The sequence below is a fragment of the Contarinia nasturtii genome, unplaced genomic scaffold (genome assembly GCF_009176525.2).
Source record: "Contarinia nasturtii isolate CC-2019 unplaced genomic scaffold, AAFC_CNas_1.1 Cnas_scaffold_285, whole genome shotgun sequence".
Classification (NCBI taxonomy): domain Eukaryota; kingdom Metazoa; phylum Arthropoda; class Insecta; order Diptera; family Cecidomyiidae; genus Contarinia; species Contarinia nasturtii.
In genome coordinates, this window is record NW_022197640.1 from 861,595 (window position 1) to 889,085 (window position 27,491).

Sequence of the window (27,491 nt, forward strand, 5' to 3'; positions counted from 1 at the left end):
TGTGTGTGTGTGTGTGTGTGTGTGTGTGTGTGTGTGTGTGTGTGTGTGTGTGTGTGTGTGTGTGTATGTTCACTCAGCATCGTAAGTTACGAGTCATAATGATGAAAGCAAAAAGAGCGTCAAATGGCGCTGTATGTTGTCATCTGGTTGTATTTCGTTCTCGTTAGGATTCGAGGGAAAAAGGTTATACCGTTGTTACGCCAAAGAAAGATTGCAGTTGTCGAAGTGAAACGAGAGAAAAAAAAGAGGAGTCAACAGAGAGACAGAATAATGAGAGAGAGAAAATATGATGAGATAAACATTCAGTGGAAATCTTCTTTTGAAATCAAGATTTTTGGCTGTATGAAAATTTCATTTTACTTTTCAACTTGATTAAATTTGTTGAAGAAATCATAAAACTATTCCTTTGTTCTGCTTTGGTGCACTCCTAGTTGAAAATTGGTTTGTGTTGGTGCGCCATTCAGTTTTTTCTTCCTCCTCTTTTTTCTTGTTTGTTTAAAACTTCATCTCGTCATATTGTGTTCGCGTTCCATTTCAACACAACGTTCGATGAATTTTTTTTATTCCCGGAATGTCATATAGCGCTGCTGTTGCTGTTGCTATTGCTGCACTCACTTTGAATGGGGACCAGTAGTGATTGAAACATTTTGATTGAGAATTTGACTTTTTATAGCATGCGGGTTCCATTAATATTAATCTATGATTCAGTCAGGCATAATTATCTCCGAGTGGCTTTTATATAACTGATATGGCTTTTTTTTCTGATGAGTGTGTGTGCGCACGATTATTCATAAAATTCTCTGCTTTCTCGCCCATAATGGTTTTTTTTTTTAAACTTCTCCCAAAACTCTTGAAAACCATTCGAAATTCAAGAGAAAAACGTCGGCAAACATGCAAGAGAGATTAGCGACGGCGACAGCAGCAACGTTATATGTCTGCATGCACATGTGCATATGATTCGAAAATCAAATAAAATCATAATTTTCCAAAATGATAGCGTAGATGTAATAAAATGTCTAATTTGATTAGAGCACGCACAAAAACACATACGATTTGGAGCACAACCTTGTGTGATTTATGCAATTTGTCCGGTTTAATGTGATCGCAAAAGGAAATGCATACGTTTGAAATGCAGTCTCTTTAATATACAACTCAATTGTGGCATCTAATGAGAATGGTATTGGCACTGAATTAAAAGAAAAACGACACAGTCATCATAATTCAGTGTCCATCGTAAAATGAGATTCGAGTGAATTGTGCCATTGAGAAAATCACGATGAAATGAAAGACAAACAATCGTGCAGCAACGGAAGCATAATTCACTTTTCGTTGCCATTTCTTTCAAAATATTCACACATCCACACAATTTATCCATTTAGCTGTGCACTTAATAGCAATCATGACCCGCTGAATGCACTTCATCAACAAACTTACATACAGTCAATTGCATTGTGCTGTCGTCGTCGTCGTCGTCATCGTCGAATGTAGAACAATAATATCCAACATTTACAGATAAATTGGATTAGGTAATAAAATTCCATCGAAACGTGTGATCTTCTCAAGAAAGCCAAAGAGAACAACCAAATAAACTGAACTACAATGTCACAGAGAGATAGGTCTTAATATACGAATAACGCAACGACGGAATATTGAATGAATTAACGTTTGAATTATGTATTTTCTCTGTTTTCGATTTGATTTGAATCTGCCAGCAGCATTTAAGGAGAGCGAGAAAGAGAGAAAGTATGACAAAAGTTATTATATGCAATATGAAAAGATGAATTTAATGTTAGCTCGTCACATCGACGTGCAACGTATTACAAATACAATGGATTTAGAATGCTTAATTTTTCCGTTTGCTTCTTCGGCATCGAGATTAAATTTTATATTTACGATTTTTTTATGTTTGTTCATTCGATGTGTGTGTGTGTGTGTGTGTGATTTAAACAACAAAATTTGGAACAAATAAAATGAAGTTTTCCGTGTCTTACGTAGGCGTCAACTAAAATTCGAAATGGAAAAACATGATAATTATGACATATTTGAATAAAATCGTCGATTTGCTTTGCGGCTCCATCAAAACAAATAAATTAAATGAATTTATTATTTAGATATGACAATGCCGAACACGTCTTTATGTTGTTGTATTATTTTTTTTGGAACGGAAATTCAAATATTCTTGCATTTCTTGTGAAACATGTCTTTTTCGCACATTATTATTAATTCAATTTGAGTCGCATCGTATTTGAATTTCAATTGAAATTCAAAAGGAAAATAGTTGTCGAATTTATCGTTGGATTGGTTGAATTGAATGACAGTCTCCAGAAGGGGTCGTTGACTGCAACAAATCGGCTTATCTTTCTAGATGCAACGCATTTGATATGCATTTTTAAGAATGCATCAACACGAAATCCTCGATCGAAAAAAAAAATCCAATGGAATTGCATTTATTGCATGAAACATGGGATCGACTCTGTGTCAATTTATGAACACAAACAAAAAATAATGCATATACAAAACATCAATCTCTTTCAAAGTGTCTTACATTGAGGTGAACCGTTGATACACGAAAATACGACACACGCACAGTAGAAGAGAAAGAATGATGACCATTTGAACCTACGTCAATTTTAAAATAAAAATTGATAATTGGTTTCTGTGGCTTAAGAATATCTCACTTGGACATCGATTTACTTACGAAATATGTCTCACGATCTCACGCACCCATTATAATCATCAATTCACTTTTCTAGATCGAACAGGATTATATAAAACACTTTAGTCTGCACCACAAGCAACCAACCACAAGACAATTCTTGTTCACTCAACATTGAAAACTTTCGATTTTCCTCGGTGAATAAGACGAAAGAAAAAAAAAAAAAGCATACACACATTACCTAAAACATAATACGAGCAGGGTATCAAATTAAAACAAACATTCCAGTTCTTTTGTTTCGTTCGTTCGTTGGTTTTTTTTTTTGAATAATCTCTTCATTTCAATTCACGTGTAAATTGAGTACGTTGCGACAAAGTGATAAAGCATCAGGCGTGAGCGTGAAAAATAAGTTTCATGAATGACGAATTAACTCAACACATTGGCATTATTAATGAGTTTCGCTTCGACCGAAATCGGCTCACAGGCATCGAAAAAAAAGAATCACCCGATTAATTACATGTTCAAATATCAAAATTAAGGAAAAGAAGAAGAAGATGATGACGAAGAAAATCGGGAGATATACTTAGCATAAATGCCAGCTGATACCCGCTGCGCCTTTCGATTGCTGCCAGCGACAATTAAATGTTGTTTAATGGAAATACAGTTTCAATAGCAGCAATCCAATCCATGCTATTTACACTTGATCTATGCCACAATTCTATTTGTTTTCTTAGTTTTTTCTTCTTCTGCTGTTTGTTTGGCTCATCATGATGGACACATCAAAGAGAACTCAGTTTCATTGTTATTGCAGTACAACCATGGCATTTTTGTCAATGCAGCTTTTGACTTAATGAAGATGTTGTTGCTTCTCGCTTTTTTTTCGTCGGTCATGCTAGAACGATTTCTCATTAAATTTCAAACAAAATGATGAGAAAGCGAGAAAAATATAACGCTGAAAGTAATCGTCGCATTTATGTTCTTTGAAATGAATGGTTCGTTTTTTTCTCCTTTTTTTTGCATTGACAGATGAACTTATTTGATTCATCTTATCTACCAATTCTAATTAATTTATTTTCTACAGACGGTTTGGACTGAATTAAATGTAATTATCTTATTATACTGTATCGGCATTCGGAAATTGAATGAGATATGCTCGCACGGCACAACTTCAAAGCAAAAAAGATGAAAAAAATGTTCTAATCAATTCATTTTTTTAAAAATAAAATGCACTTGTGTTTTTTATATGCTTGTTCCGCCAACATCGGACATTTTCAAAAGAAATATCGTGATTTGCCCTAAATGTACTTATTTGCGGTATCTCTCTACGAAAATATCCAAACTAATTTAATCAAGTAGATCGCCAAACATGATTTTCAATTTGGTGTTATCTTGAGGTGCCCACTGGCGCAGTCCAGATTCATAAACACATTGACCTATCACAACCATAAATACTCAATCTATATCCATGCAAACTTAATATATTGACGGAAATCCTCACATTTTGAATAGAGAAAGAGAGAGAGAGAGTGCGCATGAAAATGTGGAATGAAAAGATTTATTTGTATTAATTCAAAATCATATTCATTAGCTCAAAATAGAGGTGGCCATTTAGGAAATAAATGTGATGTTTTTGGTTGTTTGTCGGCGAAAAATGAACCTATTTTCCTAAAAATAAATCTTGGAATCGACCTTGGTCCGTTTCAAAATATACATATATATTGTATATGGCGAACCATGTTCAGAGACATAAACACGTAAAAATAGCAAAAATTGGTTCAACCATTTTGTGTGATATAAACAATCTGAGTAAATTACCGAGAATTGTTTTCATAATTTTCCATGGAAATGAGAATGAATTGTTCGAAGTTTCGAATACCGTCTCCGTTGAACTCAACCAACAGCAATTGCGACGCATATTTTATGAATTTATCTTTTATTACTTTTCCAAAGAAACCAACATGATTTTTTTGTTGTTTAATGTTGGGTGGGTGGTGTGTTTTTTTTTTCATCGTCAATATTGTCATATATTGTTTCAAGCCAAGAGAAAATTGAGATATTCAAAAAGTTATAAAATCTAGTCGAAATTGGTTAGAGGGGTTTTTGAATAAAATGTAATAAACAACGCTCGACAATAAACGTTTTTTTTTTATTTAAAAATCTAACCACACAGTGAGCGAGAGGGGGAGAGAAAGAGAGAGCATGGAATTAATAAAAAAAAAAGAGTTTGGAAAGCTGTTTGAGTTTGTTGTTGTTTGGTTTTTATTTAAATAATAACAAAGAGAAAAAAAGAGCATTAAAAGAACTTCGTTTTTGAAAGATATCTAAACAATATTTTGAGATAATTTATATTCGATTTGGAAGCACAATGGGAAAGCATAAAATGTCATTAAATGGAACATAAAATCGATGCCCATAAATAATTAAAAGGCGTTGAAACAGTCATTTGTATTGTTTTGTTTGTAGATCGCATGAATCTCAGTTACCCTTATCGATTGCATAAATAACCGTTAAACGACAACAAACAAACATTTGGTTAAGGGACTGAATCGAAAAAAATGCAAACAGTTGAAGAACTGCTCTAATAACACCCCAGAGGTACAAAAATAAGACCAGATGAAAACGATGCGCAAAAAACAACACAGCCAATTTGCACTTATGACAATTTATTGGCATTTGTATGTGAAGTAATTTTCTAGGCCGGAAGATTTTCATTTCAATTGAAATGTCAATTTCTATTTATTACACCCGAAAAAAAAATACACACGGAGAGAAGACGGCAAGAGAAAGTCGATATAAATAATGCCTGAGAGTAGACAACACAAATAGGTGCTTCCCCATTACTCTCTTTTGCCTTTCCCAGCCCGAATCTTTATATTTTCTTCTTCGATGTCGTTTCGGTATTTCCTCCCGATATAAACGTGTGTGGTTGTGATTTCCTCGGGTGTTACGCAATATCTTTTGTACCATCTTGATCATTTTTATGTGCCATGTTTTTTCTCTGTATTTTGTTCACACTCGATTTTTTTTATATATATGTTCCGTTGTGCTAGCATTCGATTTCACTTAATGCGATATCATTGTAGAGCAGATTGTCTTTCAATGTGGAACAAACTAACGAGATAATTTATGTGTATTTCTCTTTATTTCGTTCGTCAACCCGAGATTTGGAACAATCTTGTCAATTCGATTTCAATCGAAAGTTTTGGCGTAGAGTGTGTGACGAGCATTTGCACATTGTTGTGGATATTTCGATTTTATTTTCAGGAAAATAGTTGATAAAAACAAGCAAATATGAAATCAATTTAATGAAGTTAAATAAGTTGTAATATCGAAAAAAGACGACAAGGACGAAAGATACAAAAGAATTTTCATGACATACACACACACACACACACACACATCTTGTTCTCATCCAAAAATTTTGCAATTCACTGTTGTTTATTGTGAGTATGAAGTTTTGTCGGTGTGTGCTCACAAAACTTTTGTCAAGCGACATTTATTTCTTTATTTCGTTACCATGGGGCTAAGTGTTAAATGCTCCCATGACATAGCATTTGTCGTCAATTCGTTTAAAACTTATAATGGTTTAAAAATTGTTTTATCTCCAAGTTGGTAACGATCTTTTTTAGTTTTCATCGTCTCTTTCTCTCATTTGGTGCCGAATTTTTTTTTGTTTTTGGTTTTATTTTTGTGCCTTTTATTTGTAGCCACTTGCATCTTTACGATCGTTGGGCGGTCAATTTGTGCAATAACAATTAAACAAACCAATATTCGACACTTAATTTTGGTTTTATGTTCTCATTCCCTTTGCACTTTATTTGTTTCATTTTCTTCTCATTTTTTCTGTCTGCGCCTCTGTCTCACTCACATTAACATTCACTCCAATTGGGCGATTTTTAAACGCTGACGTGATATAGTTCTAAGCGCTTCTTTGTTTAATTCGAATTAAACAGTCTTTTGAAATAGTGCATATGCGAAGAGTATTCATTTGCTAGACAACCATTTTATAAATTGCATAAGAAAATAAATGTGAGTCAGAGAGCAAACAAACCACGAGAGCTAAAGTGAGAGGCAAATACTTAAAAAAATGAAAATACAGTAATTTATTAAGTTCATTCCGTTTCATGTTTCTTCTTTGTTGGATTTTTGTTCAGTTTTCCGTTTTGCCATTTTCACAATATGAAGCAATAACTCCTAAATTAGGAGCGTTGACGTGAACTCACTTTTGAAACAGTGTTTATGTTCTTTATGTTTGCTTTTCTCTTCTTTCTCCTCTCGGTTCGAATGCTCGCCAAAGAGCGAAAGTTATGGAGTGTGCAAGAAAATTTATGTTATTGCTTAAATTTAGGAATGCTAAATGATTCGCAGCTTAACAAATACATGACCACAACGATGTGGCAGCTAACGCGTTCCTTGCATATTGTTTGTAACTTAAAATTGTACAAAAGAGATTTTACAATATCAAAAAGTCGCCGTATACATTTTCAATTTCGTATGTAAAAAAGGAAGTCGAAGACGTTTGCAAACGTGTCTGGCTGCCGGGTGTGAATAATACCGTTTTTCTAAATTTTTTCTCGATCTCGTTAACTCAGAGAGAGAGAGAGAGAGAGAGATCGCAAAATGATGTTTCAAACGTGCGCTGTCAAAGTTTGGAAATTCTTTTCTTCAGTGATTTTCCGCTTGTTCGCATAAATTTTCGATTACAAAACTATCTGCATGGATGTACCTTCACCCATTAAGAAAATCAATATAATATTATGCTATCAAGGTGGAAAACGAATGCTGCATAAATGCACGAGAACGAGAGGGAGTGAGAGAGAGAGAGAGGAGTACAGAAAATTCGAAACTATTTTTGGCATTCACAAAAGTAGCGGCCCACCATTAGTTTGTGTGTTGAAATGATTACAAGAGGAACACAAAATAAAAGAAGATGTCGTAAAGATCGTCGTTACATTTGCAACCGAGTATAGCAAACGCAAAACTGCTAAACAACTTGAACTATTCGAAAGTGTGAAATGGCTATTTTTAAATGTCAACTGCACTGAATACTTGATATCGAATACTTTATTTTTTTTTTTATTCGCCATAAAAGATTCTTATTCAGATAAGTTGGGGTATTTTCCGTGAGTTGCTTTGCCTTTTTTTCACACATCCTCATGATGTGTATGTGTTTGAATTTGAAAGAAACAAGAGTGAGCTTGTTTGGAAAAGAGCATTTTTTTTCAGCTGCTGAAAAATCACAGAAGCGACGAAAGAAGACATTCTTTATGCGATTTCAGACACTTGATAATTTCAATCAAATTGTCGGATTTACTTTCAACGAAATGTTTTCTCTCTTTGTGTGTGAGTCTTATGTAGCCTGTTATGCATTGCATCGAGTATATTCTCGGTGGCTACTTATTGAAATTTGACACTCGAAAAGATTCTTATTTGGTGATTACATGGCATAAATGGAAAACAAATAATTTCACATAAAGTGACAGTGAGTACATGCACAATTTCATTCTAAAGAAAACATTTCAAGAAAAATGATGTGTATACATAGGGGGAAAGAGAGAGAGAGAGGTCGAAAATTTATCAATTTCTCGAAAATCATTTTCATTTTCACAGCATCACTGTCGATTGTTCTGTTTTTGTTTGGAGCTGTCAAATATCTGGATGTGTGGTTCAAAAGCAGGAAAAGCAATTTTTCAGATTCATGCTCAATGTTGAAAATGATGTGGGATGCACCAATTCACGCAATCTCCAATGATCCAGAACCATAGAAAAACAATTCGAACTTTTCAAATCAAGCCAATTCCTCTACATTGACTGAAAGAGAATCACACACGAAACGTAAAAATAATTGAACGTAAAGAATGATGAATGCATAGCATACATCAGCATCATGGATATTTTCTCATGATTAAAATTAGAAAATTGATGGAAAATTATGAAAAAAAAAACCCGAAAACAATTGAAAATTGAATATAAATATGAATGGTGCAAAAGATTCGATCGCGCTTCTGTATGCGAGTGTTCATAATTCGGAAATGTTCTTGCCATGTATACTTGTACTGTGCTTGTAATCGCTCGTTCGGTGCGAGCATTGTGCTGCTTTGAACCGACGAAAATATTTAAAAATATAGTGCGTTCCATGTTGTGTGTTGTGCACACATCGCAGGAATATTAATTGAATTTCTTACGCTGCATAAACACAAACCGAGTGCAATAACATTGAAATGCTGCATATTTCAGTGCTCGATGATATGGTTTGGTGCATTGAAGTCAGCTGCAATGTTATATCGATACACTGAACAATCTTTGATGCATAATACATCATTTTGTATCAAAATCTGTACACACATGGCGAATGGCGATATGATTGCATTCGAATTTTATTTGACAAATGGTATGATCATGCATCGTGCTGAAATGCGTGCCATTTCATGGCCACCATGAAAAATCTTTTGAATATTTTTGTTATGAATGTTTAATGTGTAATTGCTGCACTTTAAAGTGGCAACACAGTTTAAATGAATGCTGCACATTCACGATACGGACAAATCGAAATATGATTGAATTGCGCTTAAAATCTTCTCTTTAAAATGAATTGAAACACACTTACCCAATAAAGAACATCAAATAGGCGTATCGCTTACGACTTTTTTTGTAAGATTTTTTTCTTTCTTTCCTGAAATCGTCGAACCATAATTTTTCTCGGAATCCGCTTTCAATCATAACTTCAGTCAGCTGAGAAGAATGAAATAAAAATCCAACAAGATGATCTGGCTCTCACACACATGAGCATACAGTTAATTTGTTATTTTATGTATTTAAACCGCTGTTTAATTGTTCCGAAATTTATGGAATTTCTGGATTTCAAAAGTCAAAGAGTAATCAGTTTATTGAACTCGCCTTTGAATAACGCCGGATTCAATTCATACAGTGCATATGATTTGTGTGTGATTTTGACGAAATGAGTGTGTGTTTTGTTTTCATTTTTCTATTTTATGTTGTTGTTTTTTTGACATATTTTCTCGATTGAATGGCATTGTGTGTGCGTTTGTAAGCACTGTCACTATGTCTATCTTTCTTCTCGATCCTCGTCACACAATTTGTTCGTTTCTCTCGCATTCTTGAGTTTTCCATGCTGATGGAAGGCGCGAGCGCACACACGCACACACCCATTCAGTGTGAACGCGTGCAGTATTTGTATAGTGCGTTTTATTCGGTAATAAAAAAGCATAAATGTTGATGTAAACGGCGAAAATGAAATCAGAAAAGAATATAAAGTTGAAATAACAAATCGTGTACGCACAAAGTGAAATGAATTGAATGCTAATATCAAATGCATGAAACGATATATTCTACGATTGCATATGATAAATGAGTACAAATTTTGTACTAAAAACACTTGAAGCACACACACACACACAATCTCGTGCACTCAATCTTCATTTTCAATTCCGTATCATGAAAGAATTAAAATCACATTTGATTTGCGCGAGCTGCGCTCACACATTCGCTGCATAATCACTTACAAAAATGTACGGAAAATGTCTCGTGTAACTGTTGCAGTTGAAACATGCCTTAAACTGCTTAATTTTAAAATTATGTTTTCTACGTTGCTGTCGCCGCCGTTGCTGTTGTTGCTGCTACTGTTGCTGTCTGTGTGTGATAGTCTCCAATTTCAAATGGTTGTTACGTTCAACACTCATTTATTTTGCACCGTTTGATTGTGTATTTTGTGTTGCCGAAAATGAAAACGAACATGATAAAATGACAGTAGCATGCAAACTGATAAATTTACCACACACACACACAAAAAAACTTATACATGCTGTTGCTCCATCATCAATTTGGCAAATGGTACAAATTTGCGAGCGAAAAACACAAGTTTAGCCAGATTACCAACAATATTAACTACATTTGACTGCACCGCAAGCGTACAAACAGAGACACACTCGTATTTGTCCAGCACCTTAAAAACCTGCTATGCATGCAACATGACTAATTACACTTTGCGACAGACTCCGACTTATTTTCGTTTGGCTTTTCCTGTTGCTGCATTTCCGCCAAACATTCTAATTTTGTAATTGAATCTTTTCACACTTCCAACAAATAAAATCGTTTGGAGCTGCTCATCGAAATTGTGGAGAAAACATGTAATGCTATGTCTATACATTCAACGTTCATTGTCATCGGCAGCCAGTTTTAGGAAGTGAAAAAAGAAGCGAAAAAAAACTTGAAACAGTTTGGTTTATGTGTACGCTCGTTAAGTGGCATTGGCACTCGGAAGAATCCTCGAATTGCTTTATTGATTGAGTTTCGATGTGTCAAATGTTGCATTCTCACACGATTGAAACTCCACACGATCCATCATTATGCGTTCTATTCATAGATATGTACATTCAAGAGATTATGGATGGAACATGTGATTCTCCAAAGACGAATTTGTAAATGTGATTTGTTTTCAATGTTGCGGTCGTGCACGGTATTCATTTTCAATTCGTTTTTTTTATAAACAATTTACTTTGATAAAAGTTCACATTACCGCAAAGAAACCGGAAGCCAAATCTTCCTCTTCGAGTATACAACAAACAGCCCACAAAAACATTTGAATAAAAGCTAATTTTCATTCTCTCTTAACAAACGAAACCAACAAAACAGTACCGACGATGACTCATTCATTGCTGAATGCATATACACAAAAGGCAAACCCAATCTCTTAGTAGGTGCAGTCGATTTGTAGCAATTTTCATTCGAGCCATTGTATGTTGGCAACCGTGAAAGTGATTTTCGTCTCACACAAAATACGCCGTTTGCATCATCTGGAACCAGCATATTCGTACATTTTGTATGCAACTAATAATTGCAAATAAATCGCCTAAAATACATACAACATTTTGAAAAACACGATGGCGACATAAAGGAGACAGTTTAGATCATAAACCACACCATTCAGTGAAACTGTAAATACAAAAACCAGAAGCAAATTTATACGACAGCTGAACCTCGATGAATGACGCAGTACAAACTGCATTTGTCAAACGTACATACGATATTTGCATCTCTCACGAAAGCAACAAATTAAACACAAATAATATAAATTTTAATCGGTTTAATACCCTCAGTTTTGTGATATTGAAAATGTTGTTGGCATACGGTTCAATTGAGTGTCTGTTTTTCTTTTAATTCTCTAATCTCAATTTTTATGATGAAAGCAAAAAGTCATTGATTTTAATGTCAATGGAATTTTGCAAATGTTGCAAAAAAAATCGCATACACACAAATGAAGAAGCGAAGATTTCATTTGCGCACGTTGCATCGAAACGGCAATTGAGTTTAATCGCTGTCATTCTTTCTTCCAGTACAGCTCAGTTGCAACTGATTGACGAGATATATTGAGACGAAAAAAAAAAATAACTATGCCGTCCAATACAAGTGACCTAAAGGGAGGAGAAATAATAACATCAATTGGGTGCACGATCGTGTTGACGATGCAAAGAAAAACCTATGACGAAGAAGAGCCAGAGAAACTGTGTCATCACCAAACATTATCTAATAAACAGTAATTCAAGACAATAAATAGATGCAGCGTTATCATGGTTGAGTTCTATACGATTATCCCGTTGTAAAGAATTCTTGGGCCAACTGATCGCATACTGGGCTGTTTTATGTGACAACAATATGAGGCAAAAAAAAAAACAAACGGTTAATATATCAATGTATTTATAATGCAATGAAACCCTTGACCTCATCCATACTCTCTATCTTTTCACACAATTTTTTTTCCTTTTTTCATCGCGTTGTCATATCACACTTTCCCATTTTCAGTTCGTTTGTTCGAACGTGTTGCCGTCGTCGCTGTTTCGTTTGCCACTACTGATAGTTTCAATATCTCATTTTAAATCGAATAGCGTTTTTGCCCAAACTGAACTTTGCTACTAAATATTTCTAACCGAACCGCTAACCATCTATTTCAATTGTTTTTTTTCTTCTTTCTCTTGCAGATTGATATTGACGGGCGCACGCGCACATGATCTTACTTGCATCAGCCAACTGCACACGGCCATCATATATTCACGATCATAACTTTTTTAAAATAATAATCGGTTTACCGACAGACAGACCGACCGTATGAAATGAAAACGGCTAAAATAAATAAACAAAGCGAGAGCAGAACGAATAAAACGTATCAATAGCACAATCGAAACGACCGTATTAATACAGTTCCATTGAATACGTACGCAACAACGAGTTGTTTTGGTTTTTGTTTTCGGAACGAAGCAACCAACCAACCAGCCAACAAAGTCAACCAGCAAGAGATTGAGAGGAAGAGAGTGGAAACACAAACTCAATCCGAGTGGTTAACACTTGCACACACACACACACAGCACGGTAATAAATGAAAAGCATTATAATCTTTACCCTCGGTATTTTAAAGCATTTACGTTCATTCTGTTTAGTGAGTCAGATCGAGATCGAACGTTGTTTCAACTGCCAAAGTAAACTTGACTTCTCTCACTCGATAGTTGAGCACAAGCAAACGCAAACAAATAGATTTATTCGAAAATCCGATTTTATTAGGGAATATTTTCTTTCATAATTTCACATCTTTTCAGCGTAAGAATAATCGTGGCGTTTGAATTAAATCGTTCGTTCTTTTTCATTTTCAAATATAATTGCGCGCAACGCGCATATACTTTGTTCTTACGACGTTCGTTCTCGGCGGATTTTGGCGCGTGTGCCATACACATTCAAATGTTTCACTCACTCTGCGTATGTGTGTAAGAGAGTGTATAAGTGTGTATGAGTCGATGAGCGGTGAATGACTGAGTCGGCGAAAGCGTAAGTTATTTCGATGCATTCAGTGTTTGATTAAAACAATAACGAAGCGAACATATTTTTGTGGAGCTAAGAATTTTGAGCTCGCGCCTCCTTATTTTAAGTACACAACATGACTCAATGAGTGCTACAGTCATTTACGCGATATTCGTTGTTGGTTTTGGTGAATTCAAAGTGTGCTGCCGGCAGCCTGTCAACCAGCCGCAAAATAAAGAGTGATATCTATAGTGTGGAAAGAAATTGAATTGTTGACAACAATAAAAGAGAAAGAAAACACGGCACACAGTAAACGCCATTTGTGGTGACATTATCACAAAAAATAAATGCCACAAACCGCAAACCGTGGAATCTGTTTTCATCGTTGTAATTTTATTGATAAAAATATAGTATATACAATCGCTAAAGTGCGGTTCATTCCATTTCAGAATAAAAATAAAACGGCCGAAGCAAGCAGACACCTCTAGATTGGATTCCGTCTTTTTCTTCCATCCCGGTGATGCAAGCGTGAAATGAATTTTCCACTAAAAAATAAATCTAGTGTGAAAAATATTGCTGAATAAGTGTAGAAAACAGCGAAATAAACAAACGAATAAAACTTAAAATAGAAACGAACAAATTGTGTTGATAACGAAAAGTAATAGCAAAGTGTATGTGTCACTAAAAATATGCAAGAAATGCAATCATCGAATTGTCAACGACGATATGGTATGGCCCGTAAGTGGGTCGTCAGTGTGATTCTTATGCTGACAACCATCGTCTTCGCCATAAATGCTGAACAACACAATATCGATTCGAGCATCGTGTCTCGTGCTGATGTGCAGGTAAGCAAAATTATGCTCATATTTTTATTGTAATTTTCAATTTTTTTTTTTTTTCAAATGCCCGACTATAATATCTGTGATTATAATTGATTTCTGTGCAATAATTTCGAGAATTTGTTTCGATTTTTGATTCAAAAATTCCACACACCAAAAAATTCATTGAAAGTGGCACAATTTTCGTGATGTCGATATGGTTTACGGTACATTTGACTTTACAGAAATGACTATATTCTTTGCTCAATCGACAATTGAAATGCCTCGCATTCATTCTATGTATGACAGTATGAATTTTTGAATAGAATTTTCATTCAATTACAAAACTAACAAACTGATAAAACTAGAAAATCTGACCGATCGTATTTAATATTGACTGACGCAATGGCAGATGCTAAAATTCTGTGTATGAAAAAGCAGATGAACTATAAATAGTTTTATTTGATTTTCGAATCGAAACATCTCCCATCTCGAATGTATTAAAAGATAGACATGTGTATGTGTACAGTGATGAGACTCGGCAGCATTGAATTGAATTGTATAAAATTTCATTTGTTTCATTGTCGGGGTGCGCATAAGGTTCTCTCTCACTCATAAATGGTTATCGTTTCTCACCTGTGCGTCTATTTCTCGTTAGCATTGTGTATTCAATGTTACGGCATCGGGCGCTTCATGATTCCTTTTTTCGTTCTGTAATCATTTTGGTTTCCAGCCCAAATTAAATGTGTGTTTTGCTTTGTCGTTTTCTTGCTCCTTTCTTTTATGTCACTCCTGTGAGTGTGTTTTGTCGGCATTTCTTCATTTCTGTTTCTCATTCACTTCCATTTACCTTATTTCACACAAAATTCAAAATAACGACCAACAAATGGTGTCGTATATTTTCCAGTGTTTTTTTTTTATTGTTTTAAATTCTCTGATTGTATTGTCGATGAATGATTGGTTTCACGTAACATTTTGGAAAATTGTTTCGTAAAAACATTATTATTTATTTTATTGACGGTAGCTCATTCAGTTTGTCAGAATGAAAATGTAATTATTATGATTGGTGGTATTGGTGCAGTGCCGTTGGCATTATTGAGTTGCAATTTAAAGAAGGATGTGATCCTTACTCTTGCAATCTGTCGCATTCCGAGCAACATCAATAAGAATAACAAATTTATTTTGTATATGCGACAGTTGTATAGTCGCCAATTACCCAAATACACCAACACTTTCAATTTCACGAGGTAAATCAATGAAATTGATTGAACGAATAAAATGTAAATGACTTCATTTGTGGAAATTGCTGGGTTGGAATAATGCGTTCGATATTGATGTTTAGCTGAATACGTATTACGTTCAATTTGGCGAACGAAAGAGAAATGCAAAAGCAAGCGACCGATCAGAATGTGAATTGCATTGCACATATAAATGGGCAAAACTGAAAAACGAAGGAAAAGGCATGAAAATTGTAATAAAAACTGGAATTTCATAAAACACTTCACAAATATAATGGGATTATATGTGTTATATGTATATTGGACATGTGCCGAAAAATATACAAGATTTTTGATGGTTGAATGCATGCCGCTGTCTGTTGTTATTGTTGGTGTTGCTTTTGCTTTAGCTACCGCTGCTGATTGCCGGGTCATAGGACCATTTGGTAAATGTGCGTAGTATGGTTAGAATGAGCACGAGCTCATTTGAACATATGGAATGGTGAGCATTCAACAATCAATGGAATCATCAAGCATTAACAATGCACAACTACACGTTTCATCCATTTGCATGCTGTTAAATTGTTTGACAATATCGGTCGTTTGTTTGACGATGTTGCACACTTATACATGTACACCAATTTTTCTTCTGCTTCCATTTTTCAAGTGACATCACAATGGTAATAAAACAGTCCGAAAATTGCATTTCTAAACACACACACACACACACATTCTATTTGTTCTCGATCAAAGTTTGTGTTGATATGTGTCGCATATGCGGCGTATTAAAATGAATAATTTATGTTAGCATATTGTAAAATGTTGAATTGCTCGAAGAAAAGAGTGATGGGGTACAGCTACGGAAACAATAACAAAAACAGCACACACACACACATCGTTGTCAAAAAGTGTTGTGTGATTAAAGCATTTTCCGTTTCACACATACTATACGCCCACAATGTACACACTCAAGCAATTCATTTTGGTTATGTTCAGAGTTAAAATATGCGATTCGTGTTTAATTGTTCATCCAACGAATTTGTACACTCATAAAGGCAAATTAATGATCCTTTGCAACTCTATTGCGAATTTTGTGTTTGATCGTTGTTTTTCGTATTTTCATTTCGCCAAAATACAAACATTCAATTGCAGATTGGGTTCATTTTGTTTTATTGCAAGCAGCAGTAGCAACAAAAATGCGATTAAAGTGTATGGGTTCATTTTAAAGAAGCGTGTAAATTGTAGAACGAATCATGTATAATGAGCATACAAAAATATCGAGGTCTTTGGAGAATTATCGAAACGGGCGAGAGAAAGACAGAGAGAGATCAAAAGGGAAGAAATAGAGAGAGATTTTGTGTGTGTGTGTGTGTTGGCCCATAAAACGTGGATTTTTAACAAATAAATTCATTTTATTGCAGGAATTTTTTTTGAACACACAGTGGCATAAGCAAATGGCAGCAACAAAAGCAGCTGTCACGATTCATTTGCCATTCACTCGCTCTAGCATAGATTCACTTTCTCGTTCTTTTGTATATTTTCATTTTCTTCTTTTCCATGTTTGTTTATATGCAAACTTAAAATTCAATTCAACCAAATTCTCCGATTCGAAAAAAATAATGAATAGAAAATATCAAATGCATATGGACACTTTAAGCAGCTGATTTTCCGTGGCTCAATTTCGTTCTCATACAATTTGCTATCGTTCATATGTGTCAGTTTTTATATCTTTCAATATCTGAATTTAAAATGGTAATCTTTTTACAACCAGAAGCAACCATCCACGAAGAAAAACCCATATACAAAGCATAATTCCCGAAAAAAAAGACACACACACAACACTCCCAAAATGCGATGCAATGAATTTCTTATTCACATTGTTTGGCTGTTATTTTAATTTAAATGGTATTTTTATTAGTCATATAAATTAAAAGGCGTACATTTGTGTTGCATTCCATATTTTGAAGAACCACTCGAAAATCTATATGTTTTAGCGATTGCCATAACGATTGAACTTATTTTAATGTGCATATTAAATTAAGAAATTACCCGAAATCATAATCGTTATTCTCCAGTCAATACTCCAGAACTGTCACTCAAAACGCAACACAGATAAAAGCGAAAAAGAAAGAACTACAACAGAATAACTTAATAAAATGAAAATAAATCACACGACTTTTGTTTTCGAACGAAAGTTCAAATGAAATGGGCATTTTGTCATTGATACGTATACAGACAAAACATTTATTTCTGTTGTTGTTGCTCATTCATGCCCGATATTTTGTCGATTGGAAATGTGTGAGAGCGAGGCGCAATGAACGCGCATATGATCACATAAACAACAACAACAAAATAATACAATATCAAAAATAACAAATGCTAAAATGAGGGAAAAACACGAATTGATAGTGAAATGCGTTGAATGCATGTTCATTTGGGGGACAAATTCAACTCAATTCGCTACATTTATTCGGTATTTCGAATTAAAAAACGACCATTAAATGACCAAACGGTAACTTGCTCATTACAAATGCAATTTAAATTTTGGCATCTGTTCTATATGTCGGATAGAAAAACGTGTTTTATGAAAGAAAAAAACATATCAAACATTCAAAATGTGCTGTTCATTGATGAAGCAAATGGTTGTGCGACAGAAATTGAAAATGTGGCGAGAAGACTGAAGCGATAGAATATTTAAAAAAATGGCAGCGCAAATAGAATAAGCTGTCGATTAATTTTAATTGACCACGAAACATGATCCATTGAGAACATATGATCATCATACATATAACCTTTCAAGCATAACAATGCCTTAATTAGCATTGTCGTTTGTTTGATGCATTAAGTGATGAGTAATACTGATAGGAAAATGAACAATAGCCTCCAACATCGTCATCATCGTTGTCTTACATCAAAATATCACATAACATTTCGGAATAATTTATGATGTGTTTGTTTGTTGATAATTTCAGGCTGAACTCCCTGGACCAATGACATACACTGACGATGCACAACGACACTCCCAGAAATTAGCTACTTACAAAAAGGTATTATTATTGAACATCAAACGAAATTGCTCTATAATTTTCTTTAAAATGCATTAAACAATTTGTGAATTTATGATATACGATTGCGTCAACATTTTAATTCATTTTCTTGTTTTTTTTTTTTTTTTTTTTTTTATCAAATAGGAGTTGTTAGGATGTCCGAATACATCTAAGAAAGTCATATTATCATTGATTCTGAGAACAAATAGCTGGGATGACATTATTGATAACAAACGTGATCGTGCACTAAGTAAATTGTCGAAATTGTTCGGCGTTCCAAAGGTTTGTTATTTTGTTTTATGTGCATTCATTTTATGCTCGGTTTAAATCCTTTTCTATTCGCATCAATATTATTGAAGCGACATAAAATGAATATATCCTCTATACGGTGTGTGTTTGTGTGCTTTTTTATGTTCGCGTTAGGATTTGATGGTCACAAGCAATATCATTCAACGAGACATCTCGGAAATGGAAAAGAATTCAATTGAAAAAGGCAAACATGTACCGTCAGAGCGTAAACGTTTTGGTAAACTTGAATTTGTGGTGAGTATATATATATATATACATATATCGCGTGCCAAAATCAAACCATTATTATTACCATCAATGTAACGTTCATGTAATTGAATTGAACATGGTCGTTGTTGATATTGTCGGGGTTGTTTTTTTTCTCATCAATTTCGGTTTTTTTTTCTCTTTCTCTGTTTTCTACGGTTGCTGTATGTGTTCGCATGTTTGCTGCTACTACTTTTGGAAATGTGAAAAAGATTGGTTGCAGCGATTACTTTACAAATAGTAACACAATTGCCAAACGTATTTCGCGTCAAATGGAAGAGAATTTAATTAGCGAAACGTCGGGATTGAATTTCGATTGGTGGTGCATTTGGGAAAAACAACCAAATTATCGGTACGTAAACCAAATGAAAATCAAAATGAATGAATTTTGTTCAAAAAAAAATATACCACATGCCATTGAATTGGGTAGAGAATTGATTCATTGATATTTTTAATTTTTTAAATTTTATTAAATTTATTCATTATCGTTTTATTTAAATTCACTTAGAATGCCGCGAAGCAAACGAGACGCTGCCGCCGGAGAAGAAGTCGACGAGGAAGCCGATGAAGAAGATTACTATTATGATGACGATAATGAGTAAGTTTCTGGGGGATGATATCAAACATGTGCACGATCGAAATTTAAGGAGTAGGGAAATAAAAAAATCAAAGAAATCCGGAGTCATTTTTCTCTCAAAGACCCTAGCTAAGTTTTTCATTCCACCAAAATTGATTATGGGGGGGGGGGGAGGTGAATTTGAGCCAAAAAACCCCAGCAAATCGAAAGATTTTTTTTCTTTCGTCAAAATTGTTTAATGTTTACGACACATTTAGATCCATATTTTTTCAATCAATTTTTGTTTATTTTAATCTCATTTCAATTTTTTTCCAATAGATCAACCGACGCACCGGTCGAACCAAAAAAAATCGAACAAGATGTGATTGAACATGACACCGATGAACATCCACATAGACATCATCACGGCGACGAAACGGTATGTATAGACGGTTTGCTGTAATCACTTTAGTTGCGGTTTACTTTTAAAACCGTTTGTTTTTTTTTTGTTTCGTGGTTTGGAATGTTAGTTAGCATTGGAAAGAAAAATTTGAAAGAAATTCCGAGGCGAAAATCAATCAAACGATGGTGATGTTATGAGAAATTCTCTCGATTTTGAATTTTTTGTTGTTTAGAAATTTAATTTTTGAATGAGATTTAGAATATGATTTATTGACCTTATTGATAGCTATTAACCCCGATTTTTGTTTTACACTCCACGTCTCGAATGGTTTCTATTTTTCTTCAAACGTTTCGTTTGTTCAAATATTGAAAGTATAATCAACTTTGAGTGATTTGAGGCGTTTTTTTTTAGTTCTTTGTTCGTTAAATTAAAAAACCAAACTCACATGTGATTGATGCATTTTTATTTATATTGTTCAGTGCTTATTGTTTAATTGAAAACAATCGAAATAGATATACATTCAACATTAGTTATAGTAAATCTGCATACGATATATGGTTAATGAATATAAATTACAGCTTTAAGAAATGGTTCAGAGGTTTACTATTATTTCAAAGTAGCCATTTTGATACAATGATAATGATTACATGTAACACATTTAATAAACCCCCTTAAATGCAAATTATCCCAACGTAGCAACCAAATATGATATTCTATTGATCAGATAATGTCCATTACTGTCTCTTATTCCCTTGATAGATATTTTATACGCACTCAAACATACACATAAACTGTCATTATGCGTTGCTATTACATTCTTACCCTCTATTAGACATCTTCCCAGCTTTCTAACTAAGATCCCATAATTCGTTCGCATTATTGTCATATTGGTGAATTTTATTTTTTTATTTTTTTGTCTATTTTCTTCTCATTCTCCATCTAATACCGGTAGTGTTATGTCTTTCATAAGTTCACTCTTTTTCCCATTACTAAACAATTTTCATAACATTTTGCTTCAGCATATAAATGCCAAGCAAGCGAATATGTCATAAATTTCATCGCTGACTTGGACGCAAACACACACACACACACACACAGAAACAAAATGAGAAATACAGTATTATTATCTGATGATTTACTGTAATATAGAAAGGATAAAACAAACTTGAACAAGACAAACAAACAAAACAAAAAATTATGCGCAAAAATAAAATCCATCATTTTTCTACTATAATCTTTCTGTTATATTTTCATCAAATTATCATTGCTATAGCTTTCGAAAAAAGATCGCAACGAAATGTTAAAAAATGAAAAATTAACCGCTTCTGACTCGACCGAAGAGTCCAATATAAAATCGACTAATGATCGTAACATCATCGATTTGGAGATGCAACAACAACAACAAGAACAGAAACAGCAACAACACACAATGGCCAAACCAATCGAAACGCATACCCTTGCCAGTGAAGAATCATCGATCCAAGAAGAGGTTACACAATTGAAATCGGTCATTACAAAAACCATTGAAAATAACAATGAAAATGTAAAAGAATTGAAAGAATTAGAAAAAATCGCAAACGAACGTAAAGAAGCGACGGAAAGGGTCATTTTAACGGATTCATTTAATGGAAACAATGATTTTGAGCCAATTGTCGAAACATTCTCCGAAGACGATGCCATTGTCATAAAACCAAAACAAACGGCCGACGAACGGCCGGCCGAGGCGCAGGAAAGCGATTACGTGATCGAAGATAATATGAATAAAAATGGAAAATTGGCCACGATTGACATTGACAATGACAAACATAAGACCGATTCAATGGTTTTGGCCAAAGCAAACGAACGCATTTTCACATCGAACGATTTCGACGATAGCAATATTAATAACAATAATAATAATAATCATAATAATAAGGGATTCGATGATGTTACGATAAGTTTAGATACATCTAAGGTAAGACTCGTAAAATCCATCCCAAAACACCTATCTATCTTTCATTTTATGCGAAAGCAATCAGCATCACAATTTCCGTATTTCATTTCATTTCTTTCGTTTCAAAATTTCTTTCGTTTCATAATTTAGCACAAAATTATTTCCTCTTTATTCCGTCGCACCAAATGATTTTCAAAAAAATAAATAAGGGGGTTCATGATTTCTTATTTGCACAAACATTTTGGTTTATGGCTTTTTTTGCATGTGTTTCTTTTTGCGATGGGTCTTTTCAATTCAATTAACCAACAAATAAATGGTGAATGATTCTAACCATTGTATTTATGTTCATTTTTACATGTCTTTTTATCATTATGAAAAATCATTTTATTTAATGTAAATTCAATGTTTATTCATGCTTTACTAACCAAAACTCTTTCAATGTTTCCATTTTGTATTTTTCTTTATATTTTGAATTGTTGCGCCTACCGTACACGTACACAAAAACCACATCACAAACCAATTTCGATATTCCACAAAATAAAAATTCATGCAAAAATCAAACGAAACAATTGTCAAAATGTGCACATATCAATTTAACTAACTCATGTGGATAATGTACACAATACATCAAATAGACATCATTGGATGTAACACAGTCATCATCACCATCATTACCATCTACTTCACCATTGCTCACATCAACATCAACCACATCACAAGAATCACCATCCACATTGACGACACCGAAACTAAATGCAATCGAAACAACTGAATCACAATCAACAACGTTGTCGACAACCATTGCCCAATCGGTAAATCTGCCCGTTTCGATAACGAACAAAATTGAGTCGGCCATGCCAATCACCAATGTGCCAATCTCTAGTTCGGAATCGATCCAAACCGAGTCGACACTTCGCACTACTGAATTGACAACACCAAAAGTAACATTACCAGCAAAGGTGATAACAACAACAATCTGTCTTTTTCTCTTCATTTACAAAATCAAAAGAAATACAACCAGTTTTTTTTTTAGAATTTTGTTGAAGTTTACTCAAGTTTTACCTTAAGATGGGGATAATTTAATCGACACACTCTTTTTTTTCAATTTAAAATCTTCTTTTTCTCGATATTAAAAGAGAATGTATTATTTTTATATAATTTATGTACACATGTAAATAGTAATCGTTATTATTTAGACATTGGGAAAAAAACAACAAAATGTGAGAAAAAACAGAGAAATAATCCAATTTTTTTTATCTTTGCATGCACCAAAATTTCAGAACAATGGTGGTAATTTATTAACACCATCGACTGTCCAACAACCAAGCAATGCTGGTGTAGATCAAGTAGATACCACCGAATCAAACGATGATGATGATGATTACGATGATGATAATGATTATGATGAGCAAGAAGGGCAACAAGGCAATGTACCATTAACACCAACAACAAATACAACGTCACCGGTAAGCAGGCAAATTCATCTTTCATGCACACATTTTTCATGCACACATTCCAATTGAATCTCAGGAAACAACAACACCCGAACCGACGACAACAGCACAATTAGTTACAACGTCATCGACCACCACATTGGCAACGACTACAACGACCGAAGCATATGTTGAACCCGAAAATGTTAACAATGTACCAGTGATCAAAGCACGATTAGCAAAACTAGCTGTCACCGCTGGAAAGCCATTCAATCATATTGTGCCATTGGACACATTCTACGATACTGAAGATGGTACAAATTTGAAACTTGAACTATTAGACAAATATGAAAAACCATTGGAAGCAAAATCATGGATTCAATTTAATGCTGAAACAAGAAACATTTATGGATTGTAAGTATTCACTTTCATAATTTGCTAACTAATATGAAAATAATGCGTGTGTCGTTGGTGATTCTTGTTTAACAGGCCACTTGAAGATGCTGTATCCAAATGGCAATTTAAATTACGTGCCACGGACAGTGCAAATGAGAGTGTATTTGAATCACTGGATATTTCGGTGCAACAGCACAAATCATATCGCAGCGTAAACCACGAAATTATTATTGCTGTCAATTTATTGAATGAATTTGCAAGCAATGTTGATTGGGAAATGCGTTTGATTAAAGGAATTGTCGATATTTTGGGTGATACACAAAGCGTTTTAGTTCGTGACATTCGGTATGGTATTCTAGATCCAAATGCTGCCACATTCATCTATACAAATGAATCATTGCCGAAAGATATTTGCCCAGAAACACAATTAAATGAAATCATTGAAAAATTAACACCGAACGCATTGAACAATGCTGTATCACCGCAAATGTCAATTAAATCAATTGAAGGTAAAACAATTGGCACATGCTCAAAACCAGAAACGGTCAAACCAACCGCCCCAAAACCAACACAACATGTTATGAAAAATTATCCACCGATTGCACGAAATCAAGTCGATCGTGTCAATGCAACCATAAATCAATTGCTTGTATTCAAAGTACCGTCGGTAAGTGCCATCGAACATTCAATTTTATTTTATTTTCACACACATTCACAATCCAATTGGAATTATCTATTCTCATATTAGGATACATTCTACGATCCAGAAGATGGCACCGACTTAAAATTGAGCTTGCTAACCTATGAACGCAGTGAATTGGATCCAAAATATTGGCTACAATTCGATTCGAAGAATAAAGAATTTTTCGGTGTACCGAAATTTGGCGATGCTGGCCAACGTGAATATGTTTTGGTAGCCGAAGATCGTGAAGGATTACAAGCAACCGATGCTCTGGTTGTTGTTGTCAGTCAACCATCACATCGTGAATATAGTACGGCATTTGAATTTACATTGAATATGCAATACGATGAATTCAATAATTCGGCAGCACAGCGTCGTTTCATCGAGCGCATTGCACAAATTTACAACGATCCAACTACCTCGAACATTCAAATTCGTTCAATTCGAAAGATTCATCAAACTGGTGCAACGCATGTTACATTTTTTAATACCACATTGCATCGGCCGCATAATGTGTGTCCAAATGAGGAAATTGATACGTTAAAATATATTTTGGTGCATAAAGACAATTCGATTCGACAGCGTGTCAAAGACATAATCGGAAATGAATTTGATCTCGTTAAAATAAATTTAGCACCAACCGGACCATGTCTTCCAACCGATTCCAATAAAATTCTTACCGCAAATATTCCAATCAAACCCGACGACACCGATCCACTTAGTTTCAAAGACGATCATCTACTTACATTCGTTCTTCCAGCTGTTATAATATTTGCTATGCTCTTCTTAACATGTATCATTGCTTGTGTTTTACATCGACGTCGAATGACCGGCAAAATGGAGCTCGGTAAGTATGGTAATATCGGCTTTTTCAATTCTAACTCACATTTGCTTTGCTTCATTTGATTTTTTGTCGTCGATCGACGAGTAACGATTTTTTTTCTTCTTGTTTTTGAATTTTGGTAGCTGGTGATGAAGAAGAGCGCAGGGCGTTCCGATCAAAGGGTATTCCAGTTATTTTCCAAGATGAATTGGATGAAAAACCAGAAATTGGGAATAAATCACCAATCATTTTGAAAGATGAGAAACCACCACTATTACCTCCATCATACAATAGCACAAATCCAGATGGTAAGCTTTCAATGAATCACCGCAGATTTTTATTTATTTATTAATATTTTTGTACTTAAAAAAAAATTCAAATAAACAGAAGAATTAGAAGACTATATTCCGCCACCAGCTGTTGCAATGAGCGGCCGAGAATCGCGCGGAAAATCACCAGTGACGCCATCATATAGAAAACCGCCACCATATGTGTCGCCTTAAACAAAACGTCATTCTACATTTAATACTCACAACAACAAAAAACACACACACAGGACTAACTTTTATAAGATAAATAAATTTAGGGTTTAATCGACACAATATATATACATACTTACTCTACTGTCAAGAGAAAACAAAGAGCATACAATAATTGACCACCACATTTACATGCAGCTCACACATCTTCGTATTATCGATAATAAATATTAAATGAGAATTGTTTCGTCAAAGGCGAGAAATAGTCGGCGCGCAGCTAATTTCGGCAACTCTTAAGCAAATAAGAACTGACATAATTCAGTGAATATGTCAAATAATAGAAAGAGACAGAGAGAGAGAGAGAGAGAGAGAGAGGGAGAGGGAAAGAGGAGTGAAAATGGAGAATTTTTTGTCGCCAATATGATTTTTAAATGGCCAGTGTTATACAATTTGTATATCGAGTTGAAGAAATATTGTATTTTTTTGTGTGTGTAACAAATTCATTAAATCAACGTCTCATATAAAATAACGAATGAGTATCATAGAAAAAATTAAGTCTTTTCACTTTTTAGACCATGTGAACCATCGAATTTTATTGCAACTAAACAAAAAAAACAACAACATACACATAACAATCATAACAATTGTTAACGCTAGATTAGATTGAAAGAAGATTTTAATTTGATTTCAACCAAACATTTTTTTCGATCAAATTTTGCATTTATTTCGAAATTTGACAAAAAAAAAAAAATGTGTACGTCGACACGTATATTTTAATTTTTCACTGAAATAAATTCTAAACAAAAAGAAAATTAACTGATTTAAAATCGCTAATTAAGGAAAAATTTATCAAAAAAAAACAAACAAACAAAAAATCACAAATTTTAGGCAAAAAATTAATCATTGAATTGGTAAATCAAAATAAACAAAAACTCTGTTAAATAATAATTAAAATAAATGTGCTTATGTTTGTAATTGGTCATTTTTGTCTCTTCTTCTTCATTTTGATTTGATAAAACGAAAGCACTAGGATTAACAAATAAATGATGACATTTTTAGAAAGCACATGCACACATTTCGAATAAAATGTGCTATTTTGCCTGTATACTAATCAAAAAAAAAAAAAACGTAGAAATTGCATACAAAATTTAGAATCGAATAAACAAAAACGTATCAAATGCTCATTAAATTTCTCGTATTACTTTCCGTAAAAAAATGAGGAGCTTAGAGCTTAGGGTTTCCAATTCTACCCAAATAATGTCTTTTGTTTCATAATTCACACAATCCAGAATCCACTGCCTCGGTAATCAGATATATACATATAACACTTAACGAACATTTATTTGGAAAATATAAAAATAGAAGATGATGATGATGCGAGTAATCTAATAATTATAATAATAACATAATCAAAAAAGTAAATTGAATTTTGTTGGAAAAATGACCAAGGATTATCTTAAATGCCGAACAGAAAGTCAATGGACAATGAACACTATTTTAGATATTAATTATGCAATCCTCTTAATCGTTGAATTCTTGTAACACACACACACACGCAAGCAATTCCAACAATAATAATTCAAGTTAATTGATAGTAGCATATTGAATGAAATTCAAACCAATTTTCTGCCAAATCAAGACGACCAAAACATAAAGTCATAAACACAATAATAACATTTTAAAATGA

The 27,491-nt window shown here is 34.0% G+C and overlaps 1 protein-coding gene across 6 annotated transcripts in view; it reads left to right on the forward strand.

The window, feature by feature from the left end:
• Nucleotides 1-26,931, forward strand: part of LOC116337350 (dystroglycan) — a 62,630-nt gene extending 35,699 nt beyond the window's left edge. The window contains exons 3-18 of one of the 6 annotated variants that reach the window (XM_031761795.1): nucleotides 12,652-13,039; nucleotides 13,912-14,307; nucleotides 18,470-18,544; nucleotides 18,689-18,826; nucleotides 18,968-19,087; nucleotides 19,312-19,451; nucleotides 19,608-19,697; nucleotides 19,995-20,094; nucleotides 21,332-22,012; nucleotides 22,627-22,950; nucleotides 23,272-23,457; nucleotides 23,522-23,838; nucleotides 23,914-24,487; nucleotides 24,569-25,358; nucleotides 25,469-25,633; nucleotides 25,713-26,931. In XM_031761795.1, coding sequence (XP_031617655.1) covers nucleotides 14,152-14,307; nucleotides 18,470-18,544; nucleotides 18,689-18,826; nucleotides 18,968-19,087; nucleotides 19,312-19,451; nucleotides 19,608-19,697; nucleotides 19,995-20,094; nucleotides 21,332-22,012; nucleotides 22,627-22,950; nucleotides 23,272-23,457; nucleotides 23,522-23,838; nucleotides 23,914-24,487; nucleotides 24,569-25,358; nucleotides 25,469-25,633; nucleotides 25,713-25,828 — 3,972 coding nt within the window. In that variant the 5' untranslated portion in view covers nucleotides 12,652-13,039; nucleotides 13,912-14,151 and the 3' untranslated portion in view covers nucleotides 25,829-26,931. Of the gene's footprint in view, nucleotides 1-12,651; nucleotides 13,040-13,470; nucleotides 13,490-13,519; nucleotides 13,702-13,722; nucleotides 13,850-13,911; nucleotides 14,308-18,469; nucleotides 18,545-18,688; nucleotides 18,827-18,967; nucleotides 19,088-19,311; nucleotides 19,452-19,607; nucleotides 19,698-19,994; nucleotides 20,095-21,331; nucleotides 22,013-22,626; nucleotides 22,951-23,271; nucleotides 23,458-23,521; nucleotides 23,839-23,913; nucleotides 24,488-24,568; nucleotides 25,359-25,468; nucleotides 25,634-25,712 lie in introns of those variants that run through there. The other 5 variants (XM_031761799.1, XM_031761798.1, XM_031761796.1 and 2 more) reach the window with 5 other exon arrangements.
• The last annotated feature ends 560 nt before the right edge of the window (nucleotides 26,932-27,491 follow it).